The sequence below is a fragment of the Octopus sinensis genome, linkage group LG9, assembly GCF_006345805.1.
Source record: "Octopus sinensis linkage group LG9, ASM634580v1, whole genome shotgun sequence".
NCBI lineage: Eukaryota > Metazoa > Mollusca > Cephalopoda > Octopoda > Octopodidae > Octopus > Octopus sinensis.
In genome coordinates, this window is record NC_043005.1 from 4,349,545 (window position 1) to 4,367,689 (window position 18,145).

General features: G+C 37.1%; 1 protein-coding gene across 1 annotated transcript in view; it reads left to right on the forward strand.

Moving 5' to 3' along the window:
• LOC115215546 (microtubule-actin cross-linking factor 1) overlaps window positions 1-18,145 on the forward strand; it is a 318,219-nt gene that overhangs the window by 157,169 nt on the left and 142,905 nt on the right. Inside the window, 8 exon segments of the mRNA XM_036505700.1 lie at window positions 23-137; window positions 1,002-1,176; window positions 2,454-2,611; window positions 4,186-4,343; window positions 5,754-5,892; window positions 8,616-8,809; window positions 9,846-10,005; window positions 15,402-15,485. Coding sequence (XP_036361593.1) covers window positions 23-137; window positions 1,002-1,176; window positions 2,454-2,611; window positions 4,186-4,343; window positions 5,754-5,892; window positions 8,616-8,809; window positions 9,846-10,005; window positions 15,402-15,485 — 1,183 coding nt within the window.

Consider the following 18,145-nt stretch of genomic DNA (forward strand, 5'->3'; position numbering starts at 1 on the left):
ATTTCAATTGTTTTACTTTTAGATTAAAAGATGATCTGCTTAATCTTCGCCAACTTTGGAAAGCATCAAACATCAAATTCAGGAAAAATATGGTACTGGCAACTATGCAAGCAGTTCAGAAATGGAACCAGAAAACCGTATGTATTTTCTGTTTAGAATATTGATTTCTTCCTATCTGTCCATGAATGTAAAATTACTGATTGGCTGAATCATTAATGTATTGATTAATGAGTCAGCTAATTTATGTTCTATCACCATCTCAAAGACATTTGTCCCAGTTTGGTTGACAGAAACTGAGTTTTGTCATTATCCTTTCTTTTGCTGGTTCCAGTCAGATGGCCATAGATTTAATTCAAGACCACATCGTATATCCATCCACTCTGTATCCATACAGCTGTGCCTATCTATATAGGTTCACAACCTCTACCATTATAAAAATATGTTCTTAGTCACTCATCTGCAAGAAGTACCAGCCAAATCTCCCTTAAATTACACCTAACCGTTTAAAAGAGGAAGGAGATATTAGATGATATAGCTAGCCCTGGATTCACACTGGCCATTTAAGCTTTTTTTTTTCTGGCAGAACTGGAAAACCATCGCAGCTCTCCTTGAATGGTCAAAGCTGACTGACCTGGGGTTCAACACAACATCTCTTGTTTACAGTATGGAACTAGTGAAGAAAATGCATTGTTTCAGCTTTGACACAGAATCAAGTCATTACATTTTGTAGCATAGACACATTATAAGCATTTGCAATTTACAGAATGGGCATCCATCTGTCCATTCGTCCACTTGGCCATCCGTTTGTCCTCCCAGCCTTTTTTTATCCAACCAGTCCTCCTCCTATCCATCCATCCATCCATTCACCCAACCTTCTATCCTTTCGTCCAACCATCCTTCTGTCCATCCATCCATTCATTCATAAATGCATAGTTATTGAATAATCAAATATTCCGTATTCTGTCTTTGAGTGGAACATTTTGTACATTTTTGTCTTTCAGTTCTCTGGTCTTGAACCGAGTCAAAGAGAAGCCATTTGGAAAGCTCTCAATGATGACATGAATATCTTATTGACGGAATCTTCACCCGGACGCCAAGATATTTCTGCACTGCAACAAGAAATGGCTCGATGCCAAGAGCATTACCAAAAATTGTCCACACAATCTACCAAAGCAGGTTAGATAATACCCTTTATTCAGATTAAATAATTATTATTTTATCTTCTATTAAACAATCTCATACCTTATCCATTTGCTGCAAAAATTATTCCTTGGCAATTTTCAGTTTATTTAAGGGCTAAGAATAGGATTCTTCTACTTGATTTCAGTCATCGAACTGTGGCCATGCTGGGGCACGGCTATTAAGGGTTTAGTCGAAATCATCGACCCTTAGGACATTATTTCTTAAAAGTCTGGTTCTTACTCTTTCAGTCTCTTTTTGTTAAACTGCCAAGTTTTAGGGATGTAAACAAACCAACACTGGTTGTCAAACAGTGGACAAGAAGGGGACACACATAAGGAAGTACATATAGTCACATGCACATCTATATATATGTAAAAGAGTAAAATCCCCTTCAGTAATGAATGACCATGGGATTGCACCTAGAAAGTTACCCTCAGAGGTACAAGTCTGGGCAAGGTTGTTTATAGAAGACCAGCAGTCACCTATATATATATATATATATATATATATATATAGATAGATAGATATGTTTCTTTATTAGCCACACAGGGCTGCACACAGATAGAACAAATTACAAGGTAGAGCTTTTCTTTTGAAGGTTTAAAAAAAAAAAAAAAAAATTAAATTAAAATAAAGATAGATAGATAGATAGATATGTTTCTTTATTAGCCACACAGGGCTGCACACAGATAGAACAAATTACAAGGTAGAGCTTTTCTTTTGAAGGTTTAAAAAATAAAAAAAATAAAAAATAAAATTAAAATAAAGATAGATAGATAGATAGATAGATAGATATGTTTCTTTATTAGCCACACAGGGCTGCACACAGAACAAATTACAAGGTAGAGCTTTTCTTTTGAAGGTTTAAAAAATAAAAAAAAATAAAAAATAAAATTAAAATAAAGATAGGTAGGTAGGTGGGTGGGTGGGTGGGTGTGATAAGCTTCCGTAGTTTCCATCTATCAAATTTACTCAAAAGGCTTTGGTTGGCCTGGGGCTATAATAGAAGACATTTGCCCACAGTGGAACTTAACTCAAAGCCTGTAAAGTGCAGTGTTGTTTCATAATGGCACAAGAGAGGTTGATGTAAGGGTCTCTAACCCTCTCTCTCTCTCTTCTAGGACTGGTTTGTACCAGTTTGAGATGTTAAAGGCTCTTAGACAAGTCGTCTTCTCTATGGCTTTAGGAGTCATGTCTTCTTAATACTATATGAGACACGATTTAAAAGTTTTCAAATATTGTTGTTTTTTTGTTATTTTTCTTCTAAACAGAATCAAAAGAAATGAAAACACCAAAACAAGTTTTAGTTCAACAACTGGATAACTTCAGTCGAAACCTTGTCAACTGGGAACAGTGTGTGAAGGGTCAGCTTGATGAAGCCGTTCCTAAAGATGTGTCCTCACTACAAATGGTCTTGCAGAAACATCAGGTATCTTAGTTTTGTCTTTGTATTAAACTTTTAAAATTGGTTTGTTGTCATCGTTTTGGTATCAGCAAATATAATCACCAATATATTTTCTTACATTAGAGGCACAAAGCCTCAAATTTGGGAGAAATGTATGTAGAATTGGTTATATTGACCCCAGTATTTGACTGGTACTACATTTTAACAACTTCCAATAGGATGAAAGTCAGAGTTGACCTTCGCAGAATTTGAACACGCCATGTAAAGAACCGTAACTAAATGCTGCATTAGTTTGATTCTCTTATGATTCTGCTAATCCATTCGGCTATGAACCAGTGTAGAGACATCTGAGGAGTCACTCTACCTGCTAGAAATAGCAAACAAATATACCTCAAATGACAGCCCTTATTGTGTTGATAAAAGGATGTTCCGAATAATGTAGTCCTTGGTTCCTTATTTCTGGAAGGAAAACGGGAAACTCATGGCTAGACTACCTTTTGAATCTGTCTTCTCAATCAGAGAAGACCTGGAGCTAAAAACAACAAAATAAACACTTTAGTTCACATAATTATGATATAATCACACATTTAATGTGGTGAATTATTTAGCCATGCAGAACCATCCTCCTTGGAAAAGAGATGGCACATCAGACATAAATTAATTGCTGCTGATGATGTTGAGATATTCAATCATGTCCAGTTTTACCAAAATATTTCAGCATATATATATACGTATATATATACATATATATATATATATATATGCTGACATTGACCCATTAGCATTTAAACTAGCCATATCCGGCCCAAATATTCAACCTGTTTAATGTTCTGTCAGATCTAGCCTCTCACACCTACCCTACAATGTCGTTTCTAAAAATAAACAATGATATTGAAATCTTGAAGCTACAAGATAATGTGTGATTAATTTAAAACAATATGAATAAAAATGCTTTGCATTTGACAGAGGAATCTGAATGCTAAAGGGTTAAAAACCAAATATCTTTCTAGTAATACAGAAAGGAAAGACCCAGCACTTTGATATGTTCACAAGTAGAATTTATTTTGTTTTTAATCAGAATTATTGTAACTTGTAACTGCACACATCTCCAATCGTTTGGCAGCCACTCTCTAAATGTTATATTATGACAGAATAAGTATAATTAAATATGAATTTCATGTCTGTATGTCCCCGTACTATATTTTCTCCCTCTACATCCCTCTTTCAGTTGAGGGGCTTCTTGTGAGTTACTTGATGACCTCACTTGTGCCGTTTCCACATAAAAAGCACCCCATACACTCTGTAAAGTGGTTGGCATTACGAAGGGTATTTAGCCATAGAAACCATGCCAAAGCACTCATTGGAGTCTGCTGTAATCCTCTGGTTCATCAATTCCTGTCAAACAATCTAACCTATACCAACATAGAAAATGGACATGAAATGATGACAACAATGACGATTTTTCTCTCTCTGATTCTTCCTCTCTTTCTCTTTCCCTCTCTCTCTCTCTCTCTCTCTCTCATGTCTCTGTTTTCTCTTCCCTCTTCCTTTCAATTCTCCTCAATTTTTTCTTCTTCTTATTTTCCAATATGACACAGGAACTTGACAGTACTTTCAAGAAATATGAAAAAGAATTGGAAGACATTAAGAAATCTGCCAAATCCCAGCACTGGGCAGCGCCAGTTGGCACAAAACTCAACTTAATCGTCCAGAAATGGAATTCTTTAATATCACTTTCACAGATTTATATGGAGAGGTAAATTATTGAGAATCTTTAAACATCGTTCCCCTACTTTTTTTTATGTTTTTGTTTTTTACTTTCATCTTTCTTAAGATTGTCTGTGATAACTTTGTGGCGTTGGTACCATATTCAAAATTATAGAATCCATGCTGTTACCAAGTGTGGAGGGCCACATGCCTTGGTTAGGATGTTGGACTTGTGATTGTAAGATAGTGTTTTCAATTCCTGGACTGGGTAATGTGTTGTGTTCTTGAGCAAAACACTTCATTTCATATTAGTCCAGTTCACTCAGCTGGCAAAAATGAGTAATCCTGCGACGGACAGGCGTCCCATCCAGGTGGGGAATATATACGCAACAGAGACTAGGAAACCAGTCCTATGAGTCTGTTTGACTCAAGAAGGATCCTTATCCTTTATGCCGTTATCAGTGCCTCATAGATTCTGTATCTAGATTGAAGGTATTGCAAATTATATTTAGATTTTATATCACATAGCAATTCCTCGGGATGTTTGGTGTTGGGAAGGAAAACAAATAAACGGTCTTTATTCTGACAAGTATGGTAACTACAAGAATATAATGAATTCTTCTGTTGATTAAACAAATGGATCACTCATCTGTCAAAATCAATTATTTATTCATTGAATTATAATCTACGTACTCCACAGACACTGGTACTCTTATTGTAATACAGCATGGATGGGTGGCAGCACGTTTTGGTTTTTGCAGAGTCTCTCAAAATGGTAATGTTTGATGTAGTTCAAGTTTAATTTCTGTAAGAAAAAAAATGAGGACAGGAAAGAGACTCCAAAAGAATTGCAGATGACTTTAAAGTTGGGAATTTTTATCAGAAAACCTTGGTTGATTTCAGATGGGTTTTGGTATCAAAAGGGTTAAACCACATCTTGCCAACAATGAGTGCTGCAGTCTGAGATTTATGGTGATTAAATAGAAATGACTGGATGGTCATGGTTGGGATGCCTTTGAATATTGGTCTGCTTAACTCTTTTATTACCAAATTTCTGCTGAGATCCACTACAATTGTTTCAATTAATCTTGACAGTAATGAAGAATTTACTAAAATAACTTTGTCATCATCTGATGTTTGGAACATAAATTAACACAAAATTTTGATGGAAGGTTTTAATTTGGATCACTTTACAAGAGGCGACTGGTATCATGGGACTTGCTGATGGGATCAGGCAGGTTGGGATCAAAAGGGTAAAATAATGAACTGACAAAGCTAATGTTTTCTCTCATTCACTCCTATTACACTTGGTAATGTGCTTTGATGGCTATAATTCTTAGCTCTTAAAACAATAGAGGGTAATTTATTTAAAATCTTGTCTGTTTAGCTTATTAGTTGTTGCAATTATTTTTCAAATTATTTGCAGTTAAGTGATTGATTAATTTTGCTTCATTTACAGAATGAAAACAGTTGAAGTCTTTGTGTCCCGAACTGATGAAATAAAAGAGTTCATCAAAGAAATTGAAGACCATTTGGCTTCCTCTGGCAATATGTCTTCAGATCTTGACGCCTTATATGCCCTCCGCGAAGAACTTCAGGTTACTTCAGATTTTATTCTTTCATTAAGTCACCTACACTTCTCACCAAAATTCTAGGTTTTTGTGTATAAAAACCATTCGGTTTATTTAAGGATGAGGACAATTTATTACTCTACGAGAATTGTGTGATGAGTTAATTACTTCATAATTTGGTTTTTGTCTGGTATTTCTGCATTTATTTTTACTTTTCCTCTCATCTTTCTGCTTTTGATATTCAAGTACAGGCAACTCCCTCGTGTTACCAAAGTTTTACATTCCTGAAAATCTTGTTGCATCATGGACTTCTATAATATGAAACCTATTTTCATGTTAATTTCTGTTATGAACCAAGGAAATGTGGAAATCAATAGTCAAATGAAATTTGGCAGCATTTTCAGAAATCCAATGCCACCTGTAGGGGAATGCTTGAAACTGTAATGAAACAGATGACTAATGTTGCTAGAATAATGACTAAGCTGTTAGAATAATGAATGATCTTTTAGTTTCATAATCTAACTCGTACATTACATTATGTTCCTGGTTAAACACTTCACTCCAAATGATTTAATCCACAGAATTGTGGCATTGGGTCAATAGTTCAGTGATGGAATAAATGCTTTGACAATGTTGTCCTCAAATCTTGCTACGGATAAAACACAGAAGCATTCTCTCCAGACAGATCATCATCATCATCATCATCACCACTGCCACCATCATAATTTTTTTTTACATTCATTCCATGCTGTTATGGGTTAAGGTGATTCAACAGATTGAAGGACTAATGTTACTCCAGTATCTCATTTTTAGTATGGTTTCTACTGTTGGTTGTCCTTCTTAACACCAACCTTTACAGGAAGTACTGGCTGCAGTTTCCATGGCACCAGCACTACAGAGGCTGCCTTGCCACCAACAACACTAAAGACCACTGCCAAGTCTTACACTGTTGCTGCTAAAGTCGATCTACCAGTCACAGTGTGTACTGGATGCTTTTTTTTTTTTGGTGGTGGGGTTTACCTGCCTTTATTGTGTAATGGATGAAAGGTGTTGTGTTGCCAGCTTCTCCAACCGTTGTAAACATGTAGAAACAGGTGTTAAAACGATGAGGATGAAAGCCGAGATAAAGCTCTCATGCAGCATCTCCCCATCTGGAAAATAGCAGTTGATGAAAATGTGAGCAGGGCAGACGTTAACGAATCGGTTGCTTACAGAATTGGTCTGGTGCCAACCATAAGTAATACATAGCTTTATACCCACAACATCAATTAAGATGTATGTAACAGGTTTTCTTTTTATATAATTGCATTTGCGTGTGTGTGTGTGTGTAATCGCTTCCCAGCCTTGTAGTTTCGGTGTTAGTTGCATCTGGTCAAGTGTCTGCTTCCGTGGCTTTGGACTGACCAAAGCCTTATTAATGTCTTGTGAGACAGAAACTACGTGGAAGCTTATCGTGTGTGTGCTAGTGATGTTCAATTAAATCTCTCTGTTGCATATACACACACACACACACGCACTTTTAGCATCCCCTCTCTACAGTATGACACATGGTTTAGACCAGTGCTTCTCAAACTATCTCATGTGGCATACTGGCAGCTTTTTTTCCCAATTTGCCAGGGACTGGCAATATTTCTTAGTAACATTAATTTATGCCGGAAACAATATATATAATGAAAATAATAAAAGTTGACAATTTTTTAAATCTTATATTTACTTTGTAAACAAATAATACAATATTACATAAAGCGCAGGAGTGGCTGTGTGGTAAGTAGCTTGATTACCAACCACATGGTTCCGAGTTCAGTCCCACTGCATGGCACCTTGGGCAAGTGTCTTCTACTATAGCCTTGGGCCGACCAAAGCCTTGTGAGTGGATTTGGCAGACGGAAACTGAAAGAAGCCCGTTGTATATATGATATATATATATATATATATATATATATATATATATATATATATATATATATATTTGTGTGTCTGTGTTTGTTCCCCCAACATCGCTTGACAACCAATGCTGGTGTGTTTACATCCCTGTAACTTAGTGGTTTGGCAAAAGAGACCGATAGAATAAGTCCTGGGGCTAATTTGCTCAACAAAAGGCGGTGCTCCAGCATGGCCACAGTCAAATGACTGAAACAAAGAGTACCGCCACTGGTCTGTGGACCACCACTTTGAGTAGCACTGATTTAGACCACAAGAATTGATTGTTAGCATTTTAACCCTTTACCATTCCAACAACTCTGTTAATTGCGATGCATTTTGATTCAAATTGTTTTGAATTAATCAGGCATTAAGTTGTAGCTTTGAGGTTTTGATGATGTGATTGTTTATTTTTAGAATCACATTGCAGGATCTGGTCTGTCTGAACGTAGAACCGGTAGAATATCTGGGCCAGAGATGGCCAGTTTAATCCTTCAACTTTCGGATTACTCTCTCTAATGAAATGCTTATTTATTCTCAGAGTTTTAAAATATTCATACTTTATATCGTCACCACAAGATTTTGGTTGCATGATTATTTTTATAATGATTTTGTAGAGTAAGTGTGAGAAGTCTGATCTTGCTTGTTTGAGTGTAGGACAGGCAGAAAATTTGGGCCGGATATGGCTAATTTAAATCCTAAGGGGATCAATGAAATATATAACTTTAAAGGGTTTAGCCAGACTCTCAACCAATTCTGTCCTTTCACTCTATGGCTATGGGATGTTGCACTCAGTTATGCACAAGATAAACGTCTCGTTTGTGTTTCAGGAAATCCAATCAAGAGTTCAACAGAAACAACCTCTAATTGATAATTTAAAGAAAGATATCCAGGATGTGAGAAAATCTTTATCTCAGCAGCATGGTCCAGGCAGTTCACAACAAGCTGACATTGAAGACCAAGAGAAGGAAATGAAAGTGCTGCAGACGCAGTGGGATGCAATGTGCATACAAATTATTGAAAGGTCAGTGGTTCAGATTGCACAATTATTTCACACATGCACATAGATATTGAAGTTTGACACAGTCCTCTGACTTGTTCAATCTTGTCGAACCATCCAACCCATGCTTTTATGAAAGGCAGACATTAACTGCTGCTGATGATGATGATGCAGACAATTTCTGCATACATAAATGTGCACAAATATACAACTGTATTAATTCTAAAGTTGATGCAGCAAACACCCATTCAAACATACATCACAAATCCACAGACCTTGTGATCCACACTGCAGGGTAACCATCTAACGCCAAAAGCCTTTCCGTCTTTGATCTGTAGTGGGTCTAAAGAAACCTCTTCATCCAAAATTAGTTCCTGCTTACAGCTGCCCACCCTGTTGAGTAGTCTTTGATGTGGCCAGCGACATCCATGTCTTGTTTGTTCCATATTTTAGAAACGGCAGCAATGGCTCCATGTTCTTCCTTTCATTCACCACATTGCATCATGTCCTGGGTGCATTTTATTGTGCCACCAGCATTAGAGAGGTTATTCAGCTGCAGGTATTTCTATGTGGTTAAGAAGTTTGCTTTCCAATGACATGGTTTTGGGTTCAATTCCTCTGTGTGGCACCTCGTCTTCTTTAGTCCTAGGCCAATCAATGTCTTGTGAGTGGACTTGGTAAATAGAAACTGAAAGAAGCCTGTTTGTGTATGTTTATGCTTCCTTGTCTTGACATTGCATGATAGTTGTAAATGAGTGTCACTGTCATACAAGCAGTGTCGTGCGTTCTGTGAGAACATCTCTGGCCATGGAGAAATATTACCTTGCTTGGAAACAGGTGAAAGGTTGGTGCAGGAAAGGCGTTCAGCCGTAGATAATTTACCTACAAATGTGTTGTTTGAGCCATGCAAAATAGTAATGAAAATATATCTATACATATCCACAGTTGTTCTACATCCCTTACACACCACACGTTAGTCAATTCATCCTAAAACCGGTCGCTTCCATTAAAATTGTTCATTGAATGTTTGTTTATTTGGATTCCATTTTCTTTCTCTCAGACTTCGCAGCGTTGACTCGGCACTGCAACTGTTGTCTTTGTACCACAATGGTGTGAAAGCGGAAAAACAATGGGTACAACAAATGGTTGCCAAAACTAATGCCCAACCACCACTAACATCTAATATTGAAGAAGTGAAGAATTTGCTGGATCCAACAATGGTAAGAACCTTTCTCTCATAGTTCTATTGTATCTCTTATATAATACTTGTTTATCCCTTCTACTTTCTTTTCCTTTCGCTCGTCTCTCTTTCCTTTGTCTCTTTGATGGTCCCTAGTTGTCTATCTTCTCCCCCCGCCAACCCTTCTCTTTACTGGAATCTGGTTCCTTTTATCTCTTGTTAGCTTTTGGTTATCACTTGTGAGCTGGCAGAATCGTCACCAAGCCGGGCGAAATGCTTAGCGGTATTTTGTCTGCCACTACGTTCTGAGTTCAAATTCTACCGAGGTCGACTTTGCCTTTCATCCTTTCGGGGTCAATTAAATAAAGTACCAGTTACGCACTGGGGTCGATATAATCAACTTAATCCGTTTGTCTGTCCTTGTTTGTCCTCTCTGTGTTTAGCCCCTTGTGGGTAGCAAAGAAATAGGTTATCACTACGCCCTGGTTTCCCTACATTTGGATGTAAAACAAATAAAAAAAAATCCCCTTGTTGGTCTCTGTTTTGTTGTCCCTTTGCTAATCTCTAGTCTTTTATTCTTTCCCATTTTTTTTCACATGCTGACTTTGGAGAAAAGGGCAGGGCCCATGACCTTTGCAAGTCTCGCCAAGGCTAGCGAGATGAAGTTGGTGCAGTTAATGCACTGTTTAAACTGTTACAGGTCAGCAGCTGCAGGAAAGACATGAGCAGGGAGGAGATTCCAGAGGGATGTTGCTCTGGGGGAGTAAGGATTTGGGTGTAGTGGTTAGTGCTGGGAAATGGAGCATGGTGGGGTTGGATACACAAAGTGTTAATGGGGGGGAGGTGAGTGGGACAGGGAGGGCCTGGGCGGTGGAGGTGGGAGGACAACCAGCTCTGAGGCCATTGAAGTAGTGGTAGAAAAGACAGAGAGAGGGGACACAGCACACCTGTGAGACAGAGGCTGGAGTGTGGCTGTTGATGATGGGGTTGCAATCAATTGAAGAGTTGCTCCTCCCTGGATGTGATCTAGGATGTCAGTGTCCTTCGCAGCATCCCTCTTCCAGATGTGAGATCAGTGCGCCTCATCTGTGGGCCTCATCTGAGTCTTGTGAAGTGTCAGCTGCTGTTGGGGATTTTGAAATATTTTCTGCTTCTAAAAAGAAGGATTAGTCTTTGGGATGTGGTCTTACGTATGTTGAAGACATGCTTTCACCAAGAGGGACCCTCGGTGAGAGCAAGACCCAGCATTTGGAGTGACCGCAAATATATATATGTTCACTTGTATTTATTCACACACATACACACACACACACTCTCTCTCTCTCTCTCTCTCTCTCACACACACACACACACCACACACACACACACACACACACACACACACACACACACACACACACACACACACACACACACACACACCACACACACTCTCTCTCTCTCTCTCTCTCTCTCCTCTCTCTCTCTCTCTCTCTCCTCTCTCTCTCTCTCTCTCTCTCTCTCTCTCTCTCTCTCTCTCTCTCTCTCTGTCCTACGAAGAAAGGCTGAGGACGCTCGACCTTTATTCTCTTGAAAAACGCCGCCGCCGTGGTGATCTCATTCTCGCCCACAACATTATAAGCGGGAAGTGTAACCTCTCGAAAGAGCTGTTCTTCACTCCTGCTCCAGAGTGTCGGCTGCGGGGTCATTCCGAAAAGCTCTACCTGCGACGATTTCATCTCAATCGAAGGAGAGGAGCTTTCTCCGTCTGGGTTGCGGATCCGTGGAACAAGCTGCCAGACGAGATGGTGAAGATGCCGACGACCGCTTTGTTCAAAGCCTCCCTGGACCTCAAGTGGCCTGAACTCTTTACATGAACACCACCATGTACTTAACTCCATGTCCCCCTACATGGCCTTGCTATTTGCTTTTGAGCCAAATTAACTAACTAACTAACTCTCACTCACACACACACACACACACACACTCTCTCTCTCTCTCTCTCTCTCTCACACACAAAATGTAGAGTGCTTCTTTGTCATTATCTCTCCCCTTCCAAATCCTCTGTCGTTCCTTTTATTTTCTCCTCACTTTGACTCTTACCACTACCACCACCACCCCTAGTAACATTACCTCTTTCTTCATTTTTTTTCTTTCCTTCTCTTCCTCCTTTAGTCACTGATTCCAATTTATTTCTCCCCCCCCCCGCCATACACATCATTCTTCCTCATGGTATAATTTTAATTCACTGAGAGGAAAAAGACAGTTCTGACATTTTGGCAAGGGCCCTTCATCAGACTGAAGTGCATTTGAAAACCAGCACCTTTCATCAGATATCTACCGCACCCATAATGATCAAAATAAAACTGTATGTGTGTGATGTGTTAATTGACAGGATTTATTGAAAACTATCTGCTCTTCAGGTAACTTGAGCTTTGGTGATCTCTTCAACATCTCAGCTCCCAGTTCTTGTATGTGTGGGTGCAGTTACATGCAGTTACATACATAAATGCATACACACACACACACACGTGCATCCATGCATAAACACACATATTTATATACACACACTTACAAACACTAGCACACATATATAAATACATATGTATGCATACATAAACCCACATATTTGCATAATGACATTTTCTTTGCTCTTAATTTCCCTACTTAATTAAAATGGAAATATGAAGTTTACTCATCAAATTAGAACAATGTTTTATACACATACCGTGTATATATATATATATATATATATATATATATATATATATATATGCCATATATATATATATATATATATATATATATATATATATATATTATATATATGTATGTATATATGTGTATGATTTATAACTGATGAAAACTGGAAGCCAAATACCAGAGGAATAGTTAAGTAGCTACCTGTGAAGGTAGACATTCCAAGAATATCAGTTTTCTTCAACTTATCTGTGTTATTACATATTTTTGAAAACATCTTCAATTTCAACTTCTTTGTTGCCAAAATCCTAACCGTTCTATTTCAAGCTTTCTGCCCCTTTCTCCCTGTGTATCCATCAGTGTGCCTGTCTATGTGTCTATCTATCCTACATTCTGACTTGTCTGTCTGTCTGTCTCTATCATTCATAGATGTGTATGTATATGTGTATATATATATATATATATTGAATATTTCATGCTTAACTCTATATAGCACACTAAAGTAGGATTTTCATTGTGCATGTCAAAATGCTTATGGCTAACGTGTTATTTTAACAGGAACACACTGTGACAGATCCAAATTCTGTGTCATCTCATCACTAGCAGCCAGATTTGCAATTAGCCATAAGACAATTTAAAATCACCTTGAATGAAATGCCAATGGCCTCAAAGCTTACATAGATGTAAGCATTTTATGTATATAGCTAACATCCTAGTTTAGACTGCTAAATTTATTCAACCTTTCAGTATTCAGATTACTTCTCTGCCAAATGTAATCCTTATTTATTCACACTGTTTTGAATTAACCCTGCATTATCTTGTAGCTTTGAGATTTCAATGATTTAATTTATTTACTTTTAAAATGATGCAGGATTAGTGTGAGAGGCTGGATCTGACTGGTTTGGACATAGAAGAGGTAGAATATTTTGGCTGGACATGACTGGCTTAAATATTAACGGGTTAAGCATGATATATTTAAATATAACAATTCATTGGCTGAAAACAGGACATTTTTCGTTGGCTTCATTAATTTTTTTAATAAACTCTTTAGTTTTGGAACATTTTTTGTTTTAAGAATCATTAATTTTATATGATCAATGTTTTACTTTCATTTTTCCATGGTTGTTTGGGTTGGATTGGATTTCTTTAGCACAGCATCTTGCTATTTGTGGTTCTTCTTCATCTCCTTCATGATCCACTTGGATCACCTGGCACTTCTTTACCCAACTCTCATCCTTCATCACACATCACATCTCAGTCCATTTTCTCCCTTGCATATTTACATCTGATTCCTCTTGTCACCCAACTTCCCACTTAACACATCTGTGCTCCATTATTGTAACACACTTAACATTCCACAAAGCATGCACCCACCCTTCCCCCCATCACCATTGTAGACAGCCACAAGATTATCCACCATCTTTCCAGCAACAACAACCTTGGGCCCCTTTTTGAATTCCATATGTCTAACACCCAGGGACCTGCTTTACAAAATCAAAAGACAACATGGCACCCATGACATTCGGAGACATTTTTTTGAGGCTCAGAATTGCTGAGGCATGGAATAAACTACCTGCATCAGTTGTTAGCTTTTGGGACACTGCATCCTTCAAAACTTTCATGCTTCCTGAAATTCACCAACAGTACTCTAGATGTGTTACCCTACCCCTTTTTTTTTTAAACAGCCCTTTCACTGTTCCCTTCCTGTGTATGATTCTGTGTCCTGTTCATGCACATTTGGCTGCGTTTTCAAGTCAGCTGTGGTGCACCTGAGCACTGTGTACAAATAAGTTCATTATAATATAAAATTCCTACATTTTACTGCTTTCCAACTTTATCTTCCGTTCCCCCACCCATCCTCAACCCCCAATCATTCCATCAATATTTAGTTACTTTCTGGGTTTTACATCTACAGGTGTAAATATCAAACAACAACATCTACATTCTATTTTAAACATTTTTCTATTTTCAGGTTTATTCTCAGACACCAGAAGGAAATTAGATATATTAATGACTTGTTCTACCTATTTTTTTTTTATATTTATTTTGAAATTTCTTCTCATATTCGTCATTATATCTGTTAACCGTTTCTCTCTGTGAATAGAGATGTATATCAGTTAGGATTGGTTCTACAAAGGTTCCATTTCTATGACTCTGGAAGCCAACCTACTTCAATGTCTACACGCAAACAACATCTCACTTCAACATATTTTACAAGTTCTTTCTATAAAAATCTTTCATATTCATTTGAAAGAAGAACATTCTCCTCCTCGTTAATAAAACATTGTAAAAACTTATTAGTTTCATTGAAGGAGGAGTTATTCATCAATAACTATAATAATATTTTAGTGTGGTATTAGGATGTTGCATTAAGATTGTGGGTTCAATTCCCAGACCAGATGATGTTCTTGAGCAAAAACACTTTTCTTTTTTTCTCCAGTCTACTTGGCTGTAAATGAGTTCCAGTAATAACTGGGAAGTTAACCCTGTGACAGACCAGCGTCCCCTCCAGGGGAAATGCTCTAATCTCAGTCACTCATATGCCATGAAAACTGGGTTAAGCTCAGGCCTTATGAGCCCTGGGATCAACTTTGCCTTTTATCCTTCCAGGGTTGGTAAAATAAATACCAGTCATGTACTGGGTGGGGTTGATGTAATAAACTTCGTCTTCCCCTCCGAAACTGTTGACTCTGTGTCCAAGTTTGAAACCATTATTATTATTTGATTATTCTGAAATAAAATGTGTTGGTATTACAGGCAATCTACAATGCTCTGGGAGAGCGGCGCCATCAGATAGAAGCAATGAATCGTTACGGTGGACAATATATCCGAGAAGCTAAGGTAAGCCAATCAAGTTTCAAGTTTTCATATACGGAATGTTATCGTTACAACTACTTTGTTAGCCCTGGATCAGTTTGTAGGCAATAACCAAGTTGCATGCATTTATTTGCTGGCATCGAATATTGTACAGAAAGTAATGCATGTGGCTCTCTGGATAAAATGTAAACTTCTTGTATTTTTAGAGAGTTGTAGCATGTTTGTTAAATGTTGAATCCTTCAAAAGATGAAATAAAAAAATTTTCTTTCTATATTGCTCTGTATGTTTGTGTGTATTCACATTTCCATTTTAATGTCTGTGGCATTTAAAGCTGATTGCCTTGGCAAAGCAGAAAAATGATTTTTTTTCTTTCTATCAAATGCTTGTTCCTTAAAGAATATGAAATTGGAGGGTTTTAACTGGGTTTCTTAAAACTCGCCAACATTGCAAAAACTTCTGGAATTAATTTTTTTAATTTTTATTTTGCTTTCAATGCAAGCGCACAAAATCATAATCCATTACTCATGTCTAACCAATCTGTCTCCCTGAAAATATTAACCATCAAAGACCTTTTTTCTTTCTTTTTTACTATCTTTTTCAATTTTTTTTTTCTTTTGCCAAATTAAAGTCTTCCCAATAATCATAACCATTCTCTCTCCATTGCTATTCGTTAAATAGTTTTGCTCTTCTTTTCAGTTAAGAGATCCTCTCTGCCTCTTTCTTCTAAACGACAAGCTAACTAAATGTTTAAACATATTCTTTCTTCAAACCTTTACTTTTTTAAACTTTGTCTATCTTGAGTGAACATAGTGACTGGTGCTTGCTTGTTTAAATTTCGGCTAAATCAGCAAAACCTGGTAAGAAACAATATTTCTAGTCAATCACCAGCTGTTGGATAATGACATTCAGATCCAGCTACTGGAAGCTTCATTGATGACAATTAAAAAAAATCAATCAGGTTCTGTGTATTTAGTCATATATCAACATTTTGATATATATACATATATATATATATATATATATATATATATATATATATATATATATATATATGTACAAACTTCTATGTATTTTATAGTTATTTTTTTAATACCTTTCCTAACTTAGAGGATATATCATTAATATACTAAACCATATTTGACAAAAAAAAAAGCTCTTCAGTGTATAGTAAGCATATATATAGTTTAGACGGCAGCAGTTGGGATCTCATTCTTTGTATTGGTTCCACTTTGAAGATGGTAGGTAGATGTATTGAGGGGATCTGGTTACTATGGTGATCAGTTTAAATGACTGAATTAAAATTGTGACAGCTGTGTCCAAATTCTAGCAGACTGCCATATCACCCCCACCACTGCATTTGATACGTCTTAATGTTGTATGATAATGCATCATAGTATGGTCTCCAAGAAACTCGAGTGCAACTTGGCAGAGAGACTTTACATGGAAGATATCTTGTTTGAGTACAACTGACTAGAACTGTGCAGCAACAACTGTTCCTCAGCCTTTTCTAACTTCCCTCAAGAATTTGGTTTCAGAAAGGGAAAAATAATTTCTTCATTCTAAATGTAAAATTCAGGAGTTTTTATCTTGTGTTGTGTAAGCTCTCGAGTCTCATTCATCCAAACCTGAACAATACAAAGGTAATTACTGAATTGTTATGCAGAAAAGGGAGGAAGAACCAAGTTGTTCGCTTGCTTCCGTTCATTCAGAATTGTAAATTCTGTGATCAAATTCCTTGCTGATGTTACAGAAACAATGAAGCTTTGACTTCCTTGAACCTGGACACGATATGTGACCTCTGTAAATTTGTGCATCACTTCTTTATAAACTGAATGAACTGCAAAAGGATAAAGAAAAACTACCACATTAACTTTACACTGTTAATATCAACCCTTCTAACCCGGCCCCTGGTTCCAGGATACAAACTTCCTGGTTTAAAGTGATCGAAACGAAAACCTTCCATCAAAACTTCATGTTAATTTATGTTTCAAACACCAGCTTAATAATGACAAAATTATTTTACCAAAATTCTTAATTATTTTCAAAATAAATTGAAACAGTGTTTCAACCGGAATGTGGCAACGAAAGGAGTAAAGTTAAACTTGATTTCACTTTTCACATTCATAATCCTGCTTCATATTGACCTGATTACCTCCCTTGTAATAGCTGCGAACCAAATACGTTTCATGGATCAACGTTATTCGAAGCCATTGATCATTTTCTTTTTCTTTCCTTCTTTCCATGAAGGCCGAGATAAAACTAGCTTCTGTCATAAACTGCACAATGAGGTCTGCTCAAATAGGAAGAAGCAACGTTTTCTTGCAGTAGCAGAGTTGACTGAACTACTTCCTTGACTCACGCCTCTCTGTTCAGGTCGTGCTTTGAGTCCAATCCAAAACACTGTGTAGTTCTTCATTGGTTTATAATAGTGACATTCTTCAACCACACAAGACCTGGTGCTGGTGTCAAGAACAGTTGATACAAGGAAGCAAACCCAGTATTTCTTCTAATGCAGACATCTTTTAAATCATTACCATAACGACCTTTTAAATTGATTTTGTAAGAATGAAGATGTGGAGAAAATAGGTTTTCTTTTCTCTGAAGGGTGGCTTGTTATTCGTGTGAATATACTTTTGAGACCAAATTTATTCCCAAATTGAATCTCAGTAATTAGTTCTGTGGC